At 41.1% G+C, this 23,414-nt stretch overlaps 1 protein-coding gene across 4 annotated transcripts in view; it reads left to right on the top strand.

Annotated features, from left to right (window-relative positions):
- abca2 (ATP-binding cassette, sub-family A (ABC1), member 2) overlaps nt 1–23,414 on the top strand; it is a 478,875-nt gene that overhangs the window by 340,811 nt on the left and 114,650 nt on the right. For all 4 annotated transcript variants that reach the window (XM_069932956.1, XM_069932974.1, XM_069932964.1 and 1 more), the window contains 7 exons: nt 1,029–1,125; nt 4,559–4,732; nt 7,423–7,525; nt 11,481–11,595; nt 17,172–17,362; nt 18,718–18,868; nt 20,469–20,673. In XM_069932956.1, coding sequence (XP_069789057.1) covers nt 1,029–1,125; nt 4,559–4,732; nt 7,423–7,525; nt 11,481–11,595; nt 17,172–17,362; nt 18,718–18,868; nt 20,469–20,673 — 1,036 coding nt within the window. The remainder of the gene's footprint in view (nt 1–1,028; nt 1,126–4,558; nt 4,733–7,422; nt 7,526–11,480; nt 11,596–17,171; nt 17,363–18,717; nt 18,869–20,468; nt 20,674–23,414) is intronic.

The following is a 23,414-nucleotide window of genomic DNA, read 5'->3' as shown; positions in this document are numbered from 1 at the left end:
CCCTATCTCTCTCCTTTCCTCCACTTCTACATACCCAGATCTTTATTCAGGCACCTGCCTGCTTTTTCCTCATACCTTGGCCTGAAATGTTGGCTATATTTGCCTCCTATGGAAGCCATGGGACCTACTGAGTTTCTCCAGCACTTTTGTGTATTTTGCAAGGTATTGATGTTTGTCATAAGTCACAAATAAAGAACAAGTTTTAAGTTGTTCAGTTTATAGCTGGGACTCCAAAAGGCAAATAATTTGCTGGAGATGGTGTTCTTCACTGTGTATATCTTTAAATGGTAAGTTTTGTGGAATATCATGGTCACATATTCCAATAACAGCATTGCAACCTGTTTCAGGCAGCAATGACACTTGTAATTAACAGATTAAACAGATCAGATACTATTTATTGTCATGTAATGTTACAGAAATGTAATGCAGTATTACACAAAATTGCCTTTAGTCTCCATAAGACAAAGATTCACCACTGCCCCTTGCAGTCAGAGAAAGAGAAGCAAAAGTGAGTCCCCCAGAGTCACCGGGTGTCCGAGGATTGTCCTTCAGGCCTCTGCAGTTCAGTTCAAGCCATCGGCAATCTGAGCTCCAGATCCAAACTTCTGACACGATGAGGAAGCCTTCAGTGCCCAGGGCCCTTCATGAGCCCTCCTTGCCCTCAGCACCCTCTTGAATCCCAGTTCTGATACCAGGTTCTCAGGAGCCCGCAGCCTGGTGTGAGTCCTTTGACCTCAAGTCAACAGCAGCCCACAGCCTGTGTGGGTTCTTCACCCGCCTCCAGTATTTTTCCCTTGTCTTACCCTGTGTGGTCGTTTCTTAGCCCACTTCTCTGTGTCTCTTCAGAAGGCAGTGCAATCTTCACTTTCTCTGAGGGTGGATGAATGGTACTATGTTTGTCAAGAGATGGATGGGTTGAGGACAAGTGATATTTGCTACTTGTCTAAGCCAGAGGAGGACAAGACTGTTGTAACCATGATATTAGCTCGTTATCCATACGTTAATGATTCTGTTCATTGTTTCTGCAGGTGAGTGTAGACATTTTTAAGGGCTTCCCCAATGAGGAAAGTATAGTGAACTACACCTTAAACCAAGCATATCAGGAAAATGTCACAGTATTTGCAAGTAAGTATTTTATTAATGTTGCAATGTTTATGTTGTAATGCAGTCAGTCTAAATGGGGAGACATGCTGACATGAGGAGAAGGTACAAACTCCTTACAGGCAGTGCCGTGTTGCTGGCACTGCTACAGTGTTGTGCTAACTGCTACACTAACCATGGCACCCTGATTTTAGACCTAGGCTGAGAATGCTGGAATCTGATTAGAAGAGAAGGTGACAATGGTAGTATAATGAGAAACCAGATGGAACTGAGGGTGGAGTGGGGTGGGGAAAGAGACCAGAAGAAACTAGTGAGGAAATGGGGGTAGAAGAGGATGGATCCAAAGAGGTAGAAGGATGAGAATGAGTATGGGTAAGTGGGAAATGGGATAGAAAAAGAGGTAGATGGGGAAGTGTGGAAGTAGTATGGAGGAAGAGAAGGGACTCATGACTTGAAATTGAAAAATTCTGTGTCCACCCCATTTGGCTGCAGACTGGCAGTGGAGAAAGCCCAGGTCTCGATGAGAAGTGGAGATGGAATGGCAGCAACTGGATGGCCATTGTGAACAGAGTGTAGATGCCATCTGCCACCTTCATCACTGCAATCTCACACAGTGATAGTGATGGAATTGATCCCAGTGTACCGTTGAATTCAACTTGAAGCACGTACTTGGTAGCTGTCCAATATATATTGTAGGGGTTTTGATAATAGGATGATTTAAGATTGAATTTGCATCTCATGGTTTTCAAGGCTTTTATTTTACAGTGTGAGTCTTGTGGAATCTTATGGCTTAGTCTTAAATATAAAAAAAAATTGCATTGAGAATGCAATAGTTGACCTGTGCCCAGCAGAGTGTAACTGAGAAGGATCTTGCTGTTCGAAGGCAAAAGTCTAATTTGTTAATAGAACCATTAATTAGGAAAGCTGATAGAATGTAATCGTTTATTGCTAGGGGGATTGAATACAAAAGGATGAATCATGCTTCAGTTACATTGGGTATCAGTGAGACAATATCTGGGATAATACAGAACGTAGAACATTGCAGCAGGGTGCAGACCCTTCGGGATACTCCACAACAAATGAATCCTTCCCTCTCTCATTCCCATGATCTTCTATTTTTCCTAGTTTATGCATTGACGGTCTCGTTGTTTCAGAAAGGATGTTAGTGTATTGGAATCAGTTCACAAAAGTTTCAAAAGGGTTAACCATTCTCAGACGTGGAATAGGTGGGTTATCTTCTGAGGAAAGGTTGGACTAGGCCTTTATCCACTGGTATCTAAAAGAGTAAGTAAGACGATTGAAAGGGTGGCACAGTTAGCATCACAGTTAATGCAATACTATTACAGCCCAAGCAACCCAGGTTGGAATTCAGTGCTGTCTGTAAGGAGTTTTGCACACATTCTCCGTGACCTGCCTGAGTGCTCTGGTTTCCTCCCACCCTCCAAACTGTATGGGATGATAGGTGTAATTGGATGGCATGGGTCTCAAGGGGTGGAATTAGCTTTAACCATCTTGTAAATAAAAATTAAAAAATTAAGATGCATGCAAAATCCTGAGAAGGGCTTGGCCAAATGGACATGCAGAAGAATAAGCAAGGAGGAAGTCAGTTTTTATAATTAGGAGTCACCCATTTAAGATGCTGATTAAATTATTTCTTTCTTTCTGAGAGTGGTGAAACTTTTCCCCAGAGGACAATGGAAGCCCGTCATTGGGATAATTTCAAAGGAGAGTTTGATAGATACATGATAACCAAGAGAGTGATGCATTACTGGCCAAAGATGGGGATGTAAAATTGAGGATGTTGTCATATCCTCTATTGCATAATATATAATGTGATTAAACAGAGGAGCGTGCTAGAGGGGCAGGGTGAAATACACATGCTCTGATGTTGGTTTTAAGTATTTTAACTGGGGTAAATCAAGATGACTCTTTGGGAAAATGACATAAATTCCATATACCAGTAGATAATATAATCATTAAAATGTGGTTCTCAAATTTATTTCCATCAGCTCTCCATGTGAACATTGTAATGGAAGTGGGAATTATCAAGATGGTTCATCGATTAGAACCTGTTAGAATCAGAATTTATTGTCATGAACAGGTCATGACATTTGTTGTTTTGCAGAAACATTATAGGGGCAAATATTTCTGTAAAATTCTATTAAAAAAAAAAATTAGAGCAAAAGAAGAGAAAGAAGTCTCTGTGGTTCATTGTCCATTCTGAAATCTGGCAGCAGAGAGGTAGAAGCTGTTTCTACACCACTGAATGTTCTTCTTCAGGCTCTAGTATCTTCTTCCTTATGGTGGCAGGGTGAAGAGGGCATGGCCTGTGTGGTAATGATCTTGAGGATGGTGGCTGCTTTCTTCAGACACGACCTCTTGTAGATGGAGTGAGGCTGATGCCCATGATCACACTAGCCAAGTTAACAACACTTTTGTAGCCTTTTCCTGTCCTGTGCATTGGCACCTCCAATACCAGACTGTGATACAGTCAAAATGCTCTCCATGGTACATCTGTAGAAATTTGCAAGAGTCTTTGGTGACATACAAAATCTCCCCCAACTCCTCAAAAAATATTGCTACTAGCAAGCCTTCTTCATGACCCCAGGATAGGTATTCAGAGAACTTGACACAGAGGAACTATCAAGTTCTTATCCCTTTCCGCTGCTGACCCCTCAATCAGGACAGGTTTGCATTCTCCTCATTTTCCCTGCCATTGGGATGGAGTGTGTGTGAAATAATTGACAGATGGCTTGGAACAATCTTCCTCCTCAGTAATGTTCTTTTGCAGAATTTAAATGCATTTGGTGCTCTTGATTTCAGTGCAACTTACAATGCCTGGCGAGCAAAAATAATTTTATAAAAGAATGGAGATCATTAGTGCCAAATAATTGCATACCTAAGCAGTTGCACACATGATTGCTATTTAACATCTAAGAGTGATTAAAATAAAAACCACTGTTTCCTCCTTTATTAGCCTTAGACGGTAAAAGTATTTCTCAAAAGTCCATTGGCTTCAACCATCTCCACATATCAGAGCACTGAGGAGAATTTGGATCTGAATTTTATAATCACAGCAATAGCTGAAATCATTCAACAAAACCATCCAGAAAATTCATGGAAAATAATTTTAAAATACATTTTTCCTGCAAGATAATGTGATCTATTTATTTTAATTGTATCCTCATATTAAAGTAAGGACAGTCTGTTCCAATTTTGAGAGTTAGTGGCTTCAAGTTTATTGATTTATTTAGTGATATGTTCATGACAATAAATTCTTATTCTTATTATTGAGTGATAAAGTTAATTTTGCAAGCAGTCTGACTAGTTAACACAGTTAAAATATTGTGTAGAGTGCACAATTCCAGAGAAATCTGTGGTACAGAGCAAAAGCAACATAATTTTGAGATAAAAGAGTGCTTAAAATAAGTTAAGACACTTGTGCTTCATCTTCCAGGTGTGATATTTCAGACCAAGGAGGATGGCACTCTCCCGCCTCATGTCATGTTGAAAATCCGCCAAAACTCCAGCTTTACAGAGAAGACCAACGAAATCCGCAGGGCCTACTGGAGGCCAGGCCCCAACACTGGGGGCAGATTCTATTTCCTCTATGGGTTTGTCTGGATTCAAGGTGGGTCTGCTGAGATGTGGGTGCGGCTTTTCAATGAAGTGTCACCTGTTCAATTTCTGACACGGGAAAGGGAATGAAACCCTCCTCCCATCAATGTCCAAATGCTCCTGAATCCTCTTCGAACCGCACAGTTTCATGTAGAAACACAATGTTGGGGAAATTCAGCACCTCGAAGAATGTATTTTATTTAGCAAAGGTAAAGATACATAACCAACATTTCAGTGTTGAGGCCATCATGAAGGTATGAGCAAAATGTAGTCAGGCGCCCAAACAAAATGGTGGGAGTGGAGGGAGGGTTAAGGGGATGAGCACAGGCCCACAGGCGGGAGTAATATGTGGATTGCCCATCCCTCTGACTCCTTTCCTCTGGCTTTCCATCCCCTTTCTTCTCCATTCACAGAGCATCCCCCTCCCTCTATTTACTGTTGTGCCCTCCCTCTATTTACTGTTGTGCCCTCCCTTCCTTATCCACCTATTACCTCATGCCTGTGCTCGTCCCCCCACCATTTTATTCAGGCATCTGCATACATTTTGCTCATACCTTGCTGGTGATAGATACATGATAACCAAGAGAGTGATGCATTACTGGCCAAAGATGGGGATGTAAAATTGAGGATGTTGTCATATCCTCCATTGCATAATATATAATGTGATTAAATAGAGGAGTGTGCTAGAGGGGCAGGGTGCAATACGTATGCTACCTTGCTCATACCTTGCTGGTGTTGTATCTTTATCTTTGCTAAATAAAGTACTCTGTTTGACCTACTAAGTTCATGTAGGTCCAAGCAAATGTGCCAGCATCAGTTATCCAGAGTGCTGTTCATGGGGTAACTAATGAGTTTGGCATGTTTTGGTCGGAGGACATCAACACTTTAATTGAAGCAGTTGCTCATTCTCAAATGCAGTGTAGATTTTCAGTTATATGTTGTAGTTACCGTTGCGAAATCCAAGGAGAGAATGTTGTGCATGCATTGTTTTTGTACATTGTGGAAAAGAACATTATCAAATTCCTGATCACTCATAGTGAAGCATACACTCTACCTGTCTTTCAATCTGAGTCCAATGAGCTACCAATAGAGTAATGCGCAGAACTGCTGAAGAAACTCAGCAGGTCATGCGTGATCTGCTAAGTTTCTCCAGCATTTCTGTGCATTGCATTACAAACCCAGCATCTACAGACTGGGATCTGTTTAACTCAAGATACCAATAAAGATCATTGGGCCTGCACAGTGTCATCAAACAACAGGTTGACTTCATTTCTGTCCTGAGGCACTGCATTGTTCGTGATTACCCCCCTCTACTCTTTCTTCTTATATCCTCGAGGGTCATCACCTTGACCAAGCTCACCTGATCATCTCAGCACCATCTGCCACTCCTCTCCTGGTCTCTCTCACAAGTCATCTCCTGTCACCTCAGTACACTCACTGAGGCAGCTTCTCTGCCAACTTCACTCTCCTCACAGAGAAACGATCCTTGTACTTGTGTGTATAATGCTTATTGGACTTCACAAAACATTGTAACCTGTGGGACTTGTGGTGCTGGACCCAAAGTTGTGGAGATTTGGTCCAAGTTTATTTGTAATTGAGAATTTTTAACCCTGAACGCGAAAAGATTTCTGCTGTTGTTGCATCTTCGATCATGTTACTTAGATAATCAGAAATGAGGTATCTGAAATTAGAGGGAAAAGCAATAGGGGTAAGAAGTTTAGAGGGGATCTGGAGATGAAGTTTCTCATCCAGAGGGCAGTGGGAGTCCAGAATGCCCTGTTTAATGGATTCTGGAATCCAGGTCTTGTGCCAACGTTTAGGAAGCATTGAAACTGGCACTTGAAGAGAAGACCATGGACAAGTGGAATTAGTATCAATGTGGTGGGCCAACAGACCTGTTTGTCTGTTATGTAACTCTGAGATTATGACTTTATCAGCACCTATAGAGAATGAATGTGGGTGGGTTTTTTTTTTAACCCAAGTTTGCTGCTTGGTGAAACTTGTGAACTACTCCAGGGTTAAGTGGTGACATTAATTCCTTGGGAATAACATTCCTAATTCCTGAGAATGCTATTTCCCAACACTTAGACCAGTTTTCTGCCTTTGAGCCTGTGGCATCTCGCGTTCTCCAAGATTCATTCAGTTTCTTCTTATCCCCTAATGTTTCACATCCTCACTCCCAACAGTTGGCTATTTGATCTTGAAACTGCAATCCTTTCTCTGCACAATGACAAAACACTGGCATTTTTATAGGAGGAATTGGGAACTTGACTCACTTTCTCCATTAATGTACACCTCACCTATACGATTAACAACCATTTTGTTTTCCCCAGAGACTTTTCCCGCCTGACACGGTGAATAGTTGGGATCTCTCTTGTTTAGAAGGTTTAAGTTGTAGCTATGATTTCTTAACCCTTTGAAATATCATAATGTATTTATGAAATTTTCAAGTTTCCGATCCCTGTGCATCAAAAAAAATTGCATGATTACATATGAGCCAACATTTTTGTATAAAAGCAAATTGTATTTTATTTAACATTTTGATTTATTGAAACATTTATACATTTTCCATCATTACTGTAATTATCCCAGGAAATATTCCAATGACCACTACTATTGACACCAAGCCTTTCATTGAATTGTCTGATAATGTGGAATGATGTTATTTTAAAGTTGTTGTACTCTGATTGTCTCTCATTGTAGATATGATGGAACGGGCAATTATCAATACATTTGTGGGTCATGATGTGGTGGAGCCTGGAAACTATGTCCAGATGTTCCCCTACCCCTGCTACACAAGGGATGAGTAAGTAAGGGTACAATTGGGGATATATTGGAGAGGGTGAATAACTTGATCTGTTGCTAATGCATGTCTTTTTGTTCATTTTCATTAGTGTATTTAATATATATTTTTAATCTTGCTGAGAACAAACTTATTTTTTTTGAAGGGAATGTTTTCCCTTTTACTATGGAGCTTATTTTTCTGTCAATAATCAGCATCAGAATTTATTGTCATGAACATGTCACAAAATTTGTTGTTTTGCGGCCGCATCACAATGTAAACATCTTTTTAAACCACATTACATAATAAACAAAATAGTGCAAGGTAAAGATTAAGGCAGTGTCAATGGTTCATGGCCCACCCAGAAATCTGATGGCAGAGGGAAAAAAGCTGTCCATGTGCCACTGTGTGCTTGTCTTTAGGCTCCTGTACCTTCTTCCTGATACCAACAGCCCTCTGGAATTTTTTCTTGCCTTGAGTGTTGGCATCTCTGGACCAGATAGTGATGCAACCAGCCAGAATGCTCTCCACGGTACATTTTTAAATTTGAAACTTAGACATACAGCACGGTAACAGGCTATTTTGTACCACGAGTCCGAGCCACCCAATTTACACCCACTTAACCTACAATCCCCGGTACATTTCAATCTGTCGAAGTTTTTTGAGAGTTTTTGATAACATATCGTATTCCCTTAAACTCCCCACAAAGTATAACCACTGGCAAGCCTTCCTCGTGATTGCATCAACATGGACGCTCTAGGACTGATCCTCAGAGATGCTGACACCCCAGCTAACTCTTTCTAAGTCTGAGGCCAGTAATTTGTTACTGTTGAGCATCTGTGTCGCCAGTTGGATTTTTTTCTCGTCTTCCAGTTGCAACTTGTTGCAATTTTCTGGAAATGCAGGTTAATAAAAGGTCAAGGGGAAAAAGAATGGAGCATAAAACATACTGCTGGAGGAACTCAGTGGGTCAGGTATCATCTGTGGAGGCAGAGAAATAGTCGACACGACCAACTGGACCAATGGTTCATCTCCCCAACCCAAGAGAATTAAGGATGAAAAAAGGAGGCAATTAAAACAGAGAAATAAAGATAAGTAATGAAAAAGTAGGTGAAGTGATAGAGAAAGTTAATTAAAAAAATATTTTTCTTACTTTATTATTTAGATGAACTCTAGGAACCATTTAACACCTGCAGAAATGGCATGACTACCTCCTTTACTGAACATCCAAGATGAAGTGCTATCTCAGGATATAAGGCTCTCATTAATAAGGCGCTGACACCATAGTTGTTGAGTATTAGTCACAGCAGATATAAGCCAAATTCTGGGGGGATGATGATGATTTTGCATGACCAGTTAACATAGAAGTTAGTGCAATGCTGTTATAGCGCCAGTGATCGGATCCAGGGTTCAAATCCCACGCTGTCTGTAAGAAGTTTGTACTTTTCCCCCATGTCCGCGTGGGTTTCCTCTGGGTGCTCCCACTGTTCAAAACATACCTGGGGTAGTAGGTCAATTATTTGTAATTGGGCGGCACGGACTTGTGGGCCAAAAAGGTCTGTTACCAAGTTTTTAAAAAAATTAAATGTGAGTGGCACGTACGCGGTCGCTCACGATGTTATACAGTGCTGTGCATTTCTCCCTCATTGCACTTGGCTGCATGGATGGAATTGTTTCTCATGCTAGGATTAGACTTTGCAGAGATCGGAAGCAAAAAGACAATTTGTGTCATTGGATTTTGGAGTGTGCACAATAAATTAAATCTGACAGATCAGCTGCTTTTACAGAAGTCTCCTAAGATGGGATTTGTTCTCATAGAAGGATTGAAGGAAGACATTCTTCTTGCTTATTACCAGCTGGCTTTTCTGCTGAATAATTCTTGAAACCAATTTCAACTCATCATAGAAACTTCCCAACAGTACAATTTAAATAAATGACACAGTTTATGCAACCCCAAGGAACAATTTGCAGCCGTATCAACGTGCAGTGAAACCAATTGCTAATCATAACTACAGCTCTGTCTTCATTCAGACAGTGTTGCTTACACCCTTCCTGAGTTGGAAATATAGCCCTGTCAGGAATATACAACTGTTTGTAAAATCAAAGGGTGTGGATTTAAGAATACCCATTGACAATGGAAACACTGGACTGCTCTCTTATCTGATTGAAGGTCCATGTCTGTTATGGAAGTATGCAAGGTTGATTTTTTTGCATACTGATGTTATGTTAACGTGATTCAAGATTTGTCTTCTTCCTGCTGTAAGGCAGGCAGGCAGAGTCAGTATGAGTGTTGTTTGGCACCCTTTGCATTAAGAGAGAAAGAGAAACAAAAGAGAGCCCTTTCAGAGTCACAGAGAGTCCATAGATTCTCCTCCTGAATGTACAGCTTCTGCCGCTGCACAGAGCCCTGTTCTATCCACCGTCAGCCCGAACTCAAGATACAAACCTTCGACATGATCAGGATGCCTTCAGCAACTGAGGCCCTTTGCCATCATCACCCTTCAATACCTAGTTCCAATAAGTCAGTCTCCTGCAGCCCGTGCGCATCCTCCAACCTCAAGTTGCCTGCAGCCTGTGTGGGTCCTTCAGCCGCTGAGCCCCTTGCTGGTCTGGCACTCTTGACACCATCCGTAGGGTAGTCTCCTCTGCTTCTTCTTCTCAACAGGGTGTTTCTCCCCATTTCTGGTGCCTTGCACCAGTCCGCTGTTCCCTGGAGTCTGCAGCCCTTGTGGTCACTACCATCTCGGGCACAGACCTCCGGAGTTGCAGGATTTTACTTACAAACACTATTGAGTCCTTTAACAGGGTGTTTAAAGGCTGTACGGGGCAACCGGCATTTGAACTGGGCAGTTGAACCCTGAGAAGCAGCACTAATTCTCCACTTTCTGCTCTCCCGGGTCTGCACCAGTGATAGTGCTGCCATCACAGCAGATGGGCAGCTGTAGGTCTTGTTTAAGAAAAACAATGTCCCACCCAACCTCCAACCCATTGGCTGACAACAGTAGGCATCAATTTGCATTTAATTAATTGATATAATCGGTTATTTTCCTGAAAATGCTTGAAAATCCAGTTTTCTTTCTGCATGTTGGCAGCCACAATTGGGAAAAATGACAGAGTGAGAGTAGAAGATAGTTTTGGTTTTCTTTAAGAATCGGTGAAATTACCATGGAGGAAGTCGATGAATCAAAGTTCGTTTCCTGGGCTGACAGATTTGCTTTCTGAGGAAGGATTTAGTAGGCTGGGGATGAAGCCAGTGGAATTTATAAAAATGAGAGATATCATTGAAGCTTACAAGATTCTTGCAAGTCATGGAAGGCTAGATGCAGGAAAGTAATTCTCCAAGCAGGGTTATCTCTTACCAGGAGTGGAGTTTCAGAATGACCATTGAGTTATTTAAGTATGCGAGAAGGAGACGTTTAGAGTCGCGGGGCAATGAACCTTTAGAATGCTCTACACTGGATTTGTGTGGAGGCTCAGTCATTGGGCTTATTTAAGAGATTGATAGATTGTTGGCATTAGGGAATGAAGGAATCAGGAAATACTGGAAAATGATATTGAGGCAGAATATCAGCAATCAACTTCGTAAGTGGTGGAGGGGCTAAATGACTCCTATCTGCTCCGAACTTTTTGTGTAAAAATGTTTGTTGGCAATTTTTTTTTCAAGTCAAGTTTATTGTCATCTCATTGCACAAGTACAACCTGACGAATGAGTTTTCCAGTCCTTGGTGCAAAACACACAAATACAAAACCAGACATAACACACATACAGACAAACATTGCATATGCTGGACAAGTATTCAAATATACAAGTAAATAATGTTTCATGAATGTGAGAGTCTCAGAATTGGCTCATGTGAGCAGTTCCTTGCCCAAGGAAGTGCAATTTAATTTAACTGTACTCATTTAAAAGCTGTCACTACTTTTGGTCTGAGAAATAGTTGCTTCAATGAAAAATATTCTTTCCTCTTTTTTTGTCTAGCTTTCTGTTTGTGATTGAGCACATGATGCCTCTCTGCATGGTTATATCATGGGTGTACTCAGTGGCCATGATGATTCAGCACATTGTCGCTGAGAAAGAACACCGGCTAAAAGAGGTGAGGTTTTACAAAAGTTGGGTGAAGATCTTTTCTGGTTCGCTTTTAGGACCTACAAGTCCTTTTTGCCTTTGAGTGATTGGGTTATACAACACAGAAACAGGACCTTCAGCCCAACTCATCCATGCCACCTTTGTCATCTACCTGAGCTAGTTCCATTTGCTTGGGATTGGCCCATATCCCTCTGAACTGCTCCTCTCTGTCCAAATGACTTAGTTGTAATTGTCCCTGCCTCCACCCTTTCCATCCACCCACCACCCTCTGTGAGAGGTATTTCCCCTCAGATCCATATGAACTTTCCCTCTCTCACCTTAAAACGATGACCTGCAGTTTTATATTCCTCCACTCAAGCCCTCCATTTCCAGGAACATCCTTGTGAGTTTTTATGCGTTTATTCAATGGAACACAACACTAGATGTTCTGTCAACAATGATGCAGGCAAAAAAAAGTTGAAGTTGACTTAAAAATAGTTTAAGTTGTTATACCTATCCATTTTCTAATTTTATGTTTCTGTAAGAAACATTCTTTTGAATTCCAGGTGACTCAATATATTCTCAAAGGCTAACCCCCTCATCTCTGGAAACAGGCTGGTGAACTTTCTCTGCACTGCCTCCAAAGACAGGACAGTAAAACCCTTGGTATACGGCACCTACGGGGATTAGTTGATGCCAGAGAAGTGAGTTTTCTGGTTGCTTGAGGCACACTCTTACAATGCCTAATACACCTCCATAAAGAATAAACAGTTTAAAAGAAAAAAATCTGTACTGTACTTACACTGAACAAACTTCACTTGCATGAATATATAAACCTTAAAGCATTTTACTTTATTTTCAGTCACCTCCTCTAAAAACATTTAACTGTCACTGCATCTGCAGGTTACTTCCCCTCTAAAGAGCTGCCCGAAAGATGAACAATAAATTCATGAGAATGTTGACAGGATTTCAAGGTTTGAGTTACAGGGAAAGGTTGTGCAGACTAGGGCTTTTTTCTCTGGAGTGTAGAAGATTGAGGGGGGACTTGATAGAGGTGTTTAAGATTTTAAAAGGGACAGACAGAGTAAATGTGGATAGGCTTTTTCAATTAAGAGTGGGGGAGATTCCAACTAGAGGGCATGGTTTAAGATTGAAGGGGGAAAATTATAAGGGGAACATGAGGGGAAATTTCTTTACGAAAAGGGTGGTAGGGATGTGGAATGAGCTTCTGGCAGACGTGGTTGAGGCAGGATCATTGGTTACATTTAAGGAAAGACTGGATAGTTACGAGGAGAGGAGAGGACTGGAGGGGTATGGACCAGGTGCTGGTCAGTGGGACTAGGAGGGTGGGGATTTGTTACGGCATGGACTAGTAGGGCCGAACTGGACTGTTCTGTGCTGTAAGTGGTTATATGGTTAATAAAATTTTAAATACCTCCCCCCCCCCCCACAAAGTTTGCATACAAATCCTTACTAATATACTTAATATTATACTAATAAAGATAAACACTCTTACTATGGAGGGATAAGGAGACACTTTAAGAGAGTCACTCCAACAGTGAGCTGCATCAACCAGCTCTTCATCCTGGGTGACACATTTTATTCAAATACAACTTTATTCAAACTGCTGCTATGATCAAAACATTCCCAAGGCTCTCTGCTGGCTGAATATCTGCCCTCATCTTCACCAAAGGTTTACATGTTACTTCAGAGAACATTTACTTTTACAATTTTAAATTTTTATTTATTCATTCTTATTTTAAAAATATTTATTTATCTTTTACTGTTGCTTGAGGTTGCTTGTTGCTTGAATTCTGGATAACATGGGTTTTACTGTATATCCTTTCTCCATTAAATATACCAGAACTGCCCATAGATGCAGCCTCACCAGTTCCCTGTACAGTTGTGTCAGAACCACCCTGCTCTTAAATTCAATCCTTTTAGCACTGAAGGCCAACATCCCATTTGATTTCTTGATTACCTGTTGCACCTATGACCCAGCCTTTTGTAGTTCATGCACAAGCACTCCCAAGTCCCTCCACACGACACAAAGCTGTAGACTTTTACCATTTAAGTAATAACTGGATCTACTTTTCTTCCTTTCAAAGTGAATGACTGCATGTTCAATAACATTTTACTCCATCTGCCATCATCCCTTGCCCACTCACTTAAACTATCTAATACTCTCTACAGGTACACCCCCACAAGTCTCTTCCAGATTCTGTTGACTATTTGAGGGCCTTTCTTACAATCCCATTAAAGTAGTCATGCCCTTCTTGTTTCTAAGTTCCATCTATAGAGCTTAATGAGACAATCTCCCCAAAATATCACTTCAAAACAGTATTATTTCTTCCCATGTTAAAAATGCATCCCCCACCCATTACATTACCCCTCTATCATACAACCTGCCCCATCTCAATCTCTGCCATGGAATAGGATTGCCAAGCAAACAAAGAAAACATTTCAAGAATGTGCCGGAAGTGTCCTTGAAGTAATACTGAATTCCCATTGACTCTTGGGGATCCCAGGCCTTGGCAGCTCAGACTGGAGGTATTAGGGTGGCTTAAGAACTTTGACTCCACATTTCCAGACTGCAGAGAAGCCCAAAATAACTGATGGAAAGAACGTACCACCTCACAAATTCCCTTTGCCTTATTATCTAATTTGAAATTGTGTTTATTACCATATACTTTGTACAATGTACATACGCACTGAAATTCTTACTTGCTGCAGCTGAAGAGGTACTTTATCAAAAAAAAACTAAAAAAACCCAAATTGCTTAATTTAATTAAAAAGGATAATTACACAAAACAGATAGATGATAAATATTTACAGTTATCTGAGGGAAAAAAAGTGACTTAGCAATGCAGACAGCCTTTATGTGGTGTGAGAGCAGTCCCTTCACAGGGTAACAAGGGGAGCTTCAAAAGCCTGATAACTGTTGTAAAGGAACTGTTATTGAATCTTGAGGGCGGATCTTCAGGCTTCTTTTGCTTCTGCCCAATGGTAACGACGAGAAGAGATCATTTGTGGAAGAGTGTACATTTCCCAATTCAACAGCTACGTCAGAAACCACAAAAAGTTTTTGCATTCTTTATCACTTCTGCAGCAACTCCTCCCTAACACCTTACTGTTTAAATCTGTGCACACTTGCAAGCTTACCAATCATAAATGAAAAATCCTTCATTCCTGAAGCTTTTGCTTATGCTCCACCGTATCTTAATTCAAGTGTTCATATGTCAGAAAGAACATTTTAAATTGGTTTTCAGTTCTATCCTACATTGTTTCTAGTCATATGAACATTATCAGCAGGAATTTTGCTTGGCACTTCGAGCCTGCTCTTCCATATCATGAGATCATGGCTGGCCAAACATTCACATTCTTATAATATGTTTTCTAATAGATTTGCCCTCACTTTATTTCAAAGTAATGGCTACACTTTTGCCTACTTATGATTCAAGTTCACCCTGTCGCAGGCCTTCTCACTTGACTTAACCAAGTGTGTACGTTATTTTAAAAAAAATGTTTTAACTGTATTCAGATTCTGTATTCCATTTGCAATCCATTCCACCTATCACTTAAGAGATGTAATGACCTCTGATCAACCAGCAAGATTAGCTTATTTCTTTCAATACCCAGTGGGATGCTCATAGAAAAGGCAAATTCTCAACCTGATTGTCCTGTCCACAGTTCTGCTCTAATACTTCCTTTGATGGCATTTGAGTCAAGTGTGGCTCAGAGGCAGCATTAAAGCATGTAATGAACTGCTGAGGGTTAGGTAGCATCTGTGGATGCAGAGGGATGGTCGACGTTTTGGGTTGTGACCGAGCATCGGGATTCGAGCATCAGTCGTCAGCCATCTCTCTGCTTCCATAGATGCTGCCTGACCTGCTGATTTCCCTCCAACACATTGTTAACAGTATCTGCAGAATATTGTGTCTCAATTTCAGCACTGTTGGCTGCAATACTAAATACAAAAAAATTCAAATGCTACTCTAGAAATTTGCATAGACCATCCTGTGACAATTCGCTGCAGTACATCACTCAGCCAACAGGTGGCCTAGAGACGCGGCACCCGGCCTAATGACATCCGACCACCAGGCAGGCCCAAAGGGCCAATGGAATAAAGCTGAGGTCCCAACCATGTTCTCTCTCTCTCTCTCTCGCCCCTCCCCCCCACCCCTACCCCGGGATCACTGTAAACACAGCTAGCAGCCAACTAGATATTTATATGAGTGGAATAAAGCTGTGTTGCCCCAAACAGTATTGTGCCTGGGTTTTCCTTTGGTGCATCCTGCCACACCTCCAATAGATTGCAAACAGAGAGGTGCCTGACCATAAAGGTAATCTCTAAATCAAATATGAAACTGAGATCCCACCTTCTCTCTGAAGGATGCAAGTGATCATTTTAATTCTTGAACTAGAAAATCTGCAATACACAAAAGTGCTGGAGAAAGTCAGCAGGTCATATGGCATCCATAGGAAGTAAAAGGCATTGTCCCTTCCTCGGCAATATGGAAAAAACAGATGGACAACTGAATAAAATGGTGGGAGGAGGGAGGAAAGGGGAGGTGCGCAGACTAACAGGTAACATGGATACAGGTGGGAAGGTAGGAGAGAAAGAAGCCAAGAAATGATAGGAAAAGATGGCTCTCTAATAGGAGAGGAGGAAAGGAGATAGAGTGGTTGAGAAAGATAGAGACTGGGGGAAGGGTTAACAGAAATTGAAAAAGTTGATACTAATGCCATCTGGTTAGAAATTGCTTAAGATGGAATATAAGGTGTTCCTCCAATTTGCAGGTGGCCACAATTTTGCAGTACATGATAGATATGTTAGCATGGCAGTGGTGTCTGGAATTTAAATAGTTAGCCAATGGGAGATCCTTGTTGTTGCAGCAGACAGAGAGAAGGTGCTCAATGAAATGATCTCCCAATTTGCGTCCAGTCTCCCTGATGTAGAGGACGCCACAGCGGGAGCACTGGATGCAGTAAATGACCCCTGCAGCTTCATTCACAGGTGAAGTGTTGCTTCACTTGGAAGGACTGTTGGGACCTGAATAGTGGTGAGGGAGGAGATGTGGGCACAAGAGTCACACACTTTGTAACTCTCTTTAATTCTTCCCCCTAGACCTGATCAGTACTTGCGTCTCAACCAACATACTCCACAAACTATCTGGGTATTACAATCATTAACAGACAAATAAAAAGAATCACAAACTTTAAACATGAAAATGAAAGAATTCGAAGCAGAAACATGCCAAATTGTTATTCTGCCTCATACCTTGACCTGCACCCAATCCATACCCTCCCATACCTGTCCAATTATTTCTGAAATGTCAAAATCAAGCACACATTCTTCACTTAAGATGACAAATTGTTCCACACTCTCACCACTCCCTGCGTGAAGAAGTTCTCCACAAATGTTCCTTTTAAACATTTCATCTTTCACCCTTAACCTCTGTCCTCTATTATGCAATGCAGCTGGTCAATATCTTGATGAAGGAGCTCTTTTTTTGATCGGCAGGAAGGAGTTGGCATACCAGAAGTTGAATTGTCTATAGATGAGCCAAGGTGACTCTCCCAATTGCATTCTGCCTCTTGTAGGTCATGAAGATGATGGGTTTGAACAATGCAGTTCATTGGGTGGCCTGGTTCATCACAGGCTTTGTACAGCTCTCTATTTCTGTAACTGCACTGACAGCTATCCTGAAGTATGGCAAAGTCCTAATGCACAGCGATCCCTTCATAATATGGCTCTTCCTTACTATCTATGCCATTGCAACCATCATGTTCTGGTGAGTTAAATTTCTGTATGTTAATTTGAAGTAAAGACTCTACAGATTCAAGGATTGCATCTCCATCATAGCGTGTCATACTTCCACAGTCTCCCAAGCTGATGATAATCCATTCTAAATGCCTAATGTTGCACAGAATTTTTTAAATTCACAAATTGGTATTTGATTTCCTGGGACACAGCATTCAGCTCAGTGTTAGCAATACATGGTTTCTTCAGCTAATGGTATTAACTGAATTATTCATCATTTCCATATGCCATTCACAGCAACAACATGATGTTTAACTTACAAGTCTGCACTACTTTCAATTACATCAAGGCTGAACCAAATCCAAACTCCATTTTTTACATCCCCATGCCTCTGCCCTTTGATGACTTATAAAATATGATTTATTTAGTCTTGATGCCTAATGAGAGAGAGCATCCTGTAAAATCCATTCACTATTTTGAAACTGTGGTAGAAATGTCCTCTCAACCCCTCCATATTCTGCAGAGTTTGAGATAAGTAATTTCAGATGTCAGCTACCAGAACGACGCACATGCCGCAACTATCAGCTGGATTTCGCTCTGGATCGGGATAATGTTTTACCACAGTCCTGTCCTTACATGATCCCCTTACATGTGCATTTTTTAATAGGAGTATTCAAATGACGTGAAGAGAAAAATCTGTTCTGATATCCCTCATACCCCACTCCCCCGCACTCAACGACACAGATTGTGCCACAGATCTGGGCACTTCCTCCTACCCTTGTGGTGGGTAGCTATTCACAATGACATTTGATTTTGACCATTTATCACCCACAAAGATGCGGCCTTCAAAGCTCATTCTTATAGCATTCAGCAGACCCAGCTGTTCAATCATTTCTTTACAGTTCATTAAGATGTGATTGGAAGCTTACCGGTAATCCCATCCAAGTCCAGAGTTTGGCAATTTGACTGCAGCCCCTTGTGTCTGCAAGTTCCTCATGGTATTGCTGAATAAGAGAGGTTCAGCCTCAATTCAATGTGACTTTTGTTCATTTTCCTGCCATTAAAATTATGTTGATAATTACTTGTCCTGCAAAAGTAGTTGGACAAATTGATTGAAACACAGCATGCTAGCATAAAGTAATAGGAGCCTTATATACTGTTCCTCAGTCTCTTTCTCCTATCTAGCTCAACACACACACACACACAAATAAAAATATATGAAGTGCCAGTGAATAGAACTTATCAGTATCAAGCCAGGCAACATGTTGAACATTCTCTGAATGGTGCCAGGATTAAATTGAGCTGATTCTCTCCGGGGTGGGGGGAACACCAGAAAAGTAAACTCATCATTTCCATGGCCCTAACTTCCTCTTTGAACTTTTGCAGTTTCCTGATCTCTGTGGTCTACTCCAAGGCAAAGCTGGCTTCAGCTTGTGGTGGGATCATATATTTCCTCAGCTACGTGCCCTATATGTATGTGGCCATCCGTGAAGAAGTTGCTCATGATCGGATAACAGCATTTGAGAAGTGTATTGCGGTATGATATTAAACAAGTCAATTATTTTTCTAATGTTATACTGAATTGACTTTACAAGGATAACAGTAAAGCCCAATAAAGGCTATGTGATGTTGAGGATTTATAAGGCACTGGTGAGACCTCACATACCAAGCATCTGAACCTTCCTGACTAACCTCCCATGTGGAACCTTGCAAAGACCTTACTAAAGTCCATCCAGACAACATGCACAGCTTTTCTTTCATCAATGATCCTTGTAACCTCCTTGAAAACCTCTATCAGATTAGTTACATATGTCCTACCACACACAAAGCCACATTGACTTCACTTTCTGCTCTGGCCCTCTGGTTCCCATCCCCCTGCAAATCAAGCTTAAACCCCCCCAGAGCAACACTAGCAAACCTTTCTGCAAGGATATTAGTCCCCTTCCAGTTCAGGTGCAAGCTATTCTGGCAGAACAAGTCCCACCTTACCTGGAAGGGAGCCTAGTGATCCAGAAACCTGAAGCCCTCCCTCCTATGCCATGTCTTCAGCCACATGTTAAGTTGCATTATCATCCCATTTCTAACCTCACTAATACGTTAGGAGGATCCAATGGGTTTATGTGTGCCAGTTAGAAGCTTCTTTTGTCTATATACTGCCAATAGGGGAATCAAACAGCATTTTCCAAAGGAAGTTTTGAAATTACAAGATTCAGGTGGGGGTGGGGGGGGGGGGGGGCGAAGTGGAAAAAATATACACTGTTGTTAACAGTATTTAAACCCTGATTTGACATCAACTTCCAACTCATCACCTAAGGCAAGTCTGTTTATATAATCCCAAAAATAATTATTTAAAATATGCATCTATTAATCTGGCAACTTTTTATGTCGAGGTGTGATCCAAGCTGATTTCAGATTTAATGACACATTTTTTCATTAACTGCATATTAACTTCTTGCAACTCAGATGCATGAACTGCAGCAAATTTGTCTTGTTCCTTAATGTACTGGAAACCTTCTTTCACAGTGAGATATTCAAATCCATTATTTTGATCTGTCTTGAGAAAGGGAAGGACTGTAAACTGAGTCTAAGAAAGGAATTCAGCAAGGAGTTTCTTATTATGATCAACCTTGTGACATACAACATCAATTTTATTTGTACAACTAGATTCCCAAATCCTGGCAGTGAATATGAAGGCTTTTGTCCAATCAAAAATAGCATTGCTTCAAGAATATATGAAAAATCAAGGATATGTGAAAATGAGTACAAATTTTACTCTGACTATTGCAAAGTTAAACACAATGCAGGGCTAGAAATTTATTTTAATTTGGATCTGGATACAAACAAGGTTTAGACTCGAATGCAGACTGACTGTCAAAGCACACAGTAATGCACAGAAATCCAACTTACACATCTCATAGGGTAAAACAATCCATTTTCAAAACCATAACAAAAGTGTTCAATAGATTCCCTGTAAATCTTTCTCCAAGATTTAAGGGAGTTTTTTTTTGTAGATCAATTATAATTGGTTGTGTATGTGTATTTAAATATTTTACATTTGATATCCACAAATGTATAATTGAACTTGCAAATGATCTCAGTAAAGTATTCAGCATTAAAGTTAACTTTTGTACTTACAGTCGCTCATGTCTACAACTGCATTTGGCCTTGGTTCAAAGTATTTTGCTCTCTATGAGGTGGCTGGAGTTGGGATTCAATGGCGCACATTCAGCCAGTCGCCAGTGGAAGGAGATGACTTCAACTTGCTTCTCTCTATGGTCATGTTGATTGTTGATGCCACTGTCTATGGAGTGCTCACATGGTACATCGAGGCTGTGCATCCAGGTGGGACTGCCTCTGTTACTTAACCATTCAATGGTTACCAATCCCTACTGTTTCGATGTATCCACTACGACATGCTTTCCGTTCTCCTTAAAATCTGCAAATGTCCTCCCATTTCAACAATGATAAATCCGTTACTGAATTTAACTCTTTTCATCACAAATATTTGCTTCCATTCAGTCAATCCTGGTTTATTCTGCATGTATCTAGGCCATAGTCTTCCATCAGGGTTAATTTCTTGGTAAATTTGATAAAAGTCTATTCAAGTGCCTCTGACAATAGGCAAGCCATCAGGTAGTTGTGTGGGATAGAGTCCATTGCTGCCTGGTGCCTTCTCCAGCTTTCTGCTCACCTTCTGATTGCAGTAGGCCATTTCATCTGGCATAGTACCCACAAGTAATATATCATGTCCAATGATTGGGGGAGTCGATGCAGCTGGCTGGGTCCAGATGACCTTTGATGAATGTGTGACAATTCTCAGCCAAAGCAGTAGATTGACTCCTGCTGCACTATCAAGTGAGCCTACTGCATAAAAACACTTGAGCAAGATCACATCCTTCTCAGAGTGCCAGACATCAGTGGTGTACCAGAATATCAGCCTAGTGCTCCATTCTCAAGATTGTTATGTATTTATTGCTTGCTTTGTTGGGATGAAGGCATTTCTGCCAAACCAACCTGTACAGTGGTATCCATCCCCAAATATGGTCTATTGGTAATTTTGTTCCTGCATATTCTCGATTCAAGATTTTTTAATTGTTATGTAATGAAACAGACAATAACCTGTGTCCCTTACAATAAGAAAAAGTTAAACAGAGGTGAGTCTCTGGTGCTGTGAAGCAATGGTTCTTCCATGCACTTTACTTCTGACCAGTGCTCCCGTCGCCTCTACTGCCACAACCGACTCCATTTCAAAACATTGGCAACCTGAGCTCCAGATCCAAACCTCAAAACCTGGTTCCCATGAGCTGGTCTCCAGCAGCCCACAACCCATGGGGGTCCCTAACCATTATCCACCCGCAGCCTGTGTGGGTCCCTCGCTGGTCCACTGCAGTGGTCACGGTCCTGTAGGGTAGACTCTTTTTCTTCTTCTTCTCAACAGTGAGCTGGGGGGGTGGGGGGGGGGGGGGGGGTGGCACTCCTGTTTTTGATTCCCAAATATTTTCATCCAAAGAGGATCTAATACAGAATGTGATTCATTAATTCAATCTAATGCCACACATCCCATATTTCATATTGACATGCAGAGTGCTCATTTAGCCTATTATGTTAGCAATGCTTTCTCATTCCCCCATTAATTGTTTTCCCTTTAACCTATGCTCTGCCCAATCCCATCAACTCTGACCAAGGATCACCTTTCACTACCTAACACCACCTCAAAGATTCAGAGATGTCTGTTGTTATTTATCACAATGTATACTGCAGGTATACATTACTTTGAGCTTGTAAATTGTGATATCAAATAACCAATGCACTTTGTGCCTTGGAATTTACTGTACAATAACTTGCAGTTTGCTGTTGCAGAATGCTTGGATGAATCCAATCTAAATATTAATCTTTGAAAGTTGTGAAGGAAATGATCCACATCCTTTTGTCTCTGTTGGACCACACCTGCCTTGAGTCAGGTGGTTAGAGGTGCTGGCTCCACCATCTATTCCATGCTTAAACTTTAGCGCACTGCCTTCTGTATGGAACTGAGATCCCTCTGTCTGCTCATAAGGCTGTAAAAGGATGCTCAGGAGAATCCCACTGGAATTCATGATTTTATTCATTACAGCTAACATTCATGTTTAATCATTAATATATTCATCCAAGAAGCTGAAAATAATGAAACGTTTCAGTACCTGTAGTATACATTGTGGTAAATAACAACAGACATCTCTGAATGATCACCAGGTGACAATCAGTTCAACAACTTCAGACACACTAATAGAAACTATTTTAACTGTGTTCGGAGGTTCACTGATTTAGAATGGCTGGGTTGACTTGATGTCTTTTTATCACACAGAATTCTGAGCGTTTTCCCCACTATTCTGGATTGGATTTGTAGAATATAAATCAAGTCAATAAAATGTTGGTTTTATCATGTGGGAAAATATTTTTTTTAATCATTGATTTCTGCGTTTGCATATACTTTTCCTCCAAAATAATTGATCATTGGTGATCCAACATTGAATCTTAAGTGTTTCGGAAGAATCAAAATTAGCTTAATAGTTAGGAATATGTGTCATAAAATTTATTGATTTGTGGTGGTAGTATTGTGCCCTCAGACAGCTCCAAGAAAAGAGCAGAGAACAAAACAAAGGTCTCTACGTCACCTTTGTTGACCTCACCAAAGCATTTGACATCGTGAGCAGGAAAAGGCTTTGGAAAATACTAGAGCTCTTCGGATACCCACCCAAGTTCCTCAACATGGTCATCCAACTGCACGAAAACCAACAAGGTCGGGTCAGATACAGCAATGACCTCTCCAAACCCTTCTCCATTGACAACGGCATGAAGCAAGGCTGCGTCCTCGCACCAACCCTCTTTACTATCTTTTTCAGCATTATTCTGAAACAAGCCAATAAAGACCTCAACAATGAAGACGCTGTTTACATCCGGTACCGCACGGATGGCAGTCTCTTCAATCTGAGGCGCCTGCAAGCTCACACCAAGACACAAGAGCAACTTGTCCGTCAACTACTCTTTGCAGACGATGCCGCCTTAGTTGTCCATTCAGAGCCAGCTCTCCAGCGCATGACGTC

The sequence above is a fragment of the Narcine bancroftii genome, chromosome 1 (assembly GCF_036971445.1).
Source record: "Narcine bancroftii isolate sNarBan1 chromosome 1, sNarBan1.hap1, whole genome shotgun sequence".
Taxonomy (NCBI): Eukaryota; Metazoa; Chordata; class Chondrichthyes; order Torpediniformes; family Narcinidae; genus Narcine; species Narcine bancroftii.
Note: the sequence above shows the minus strand (reverse complement) of the source record. Positions and strands in the feature narration are given on the sequence as shown.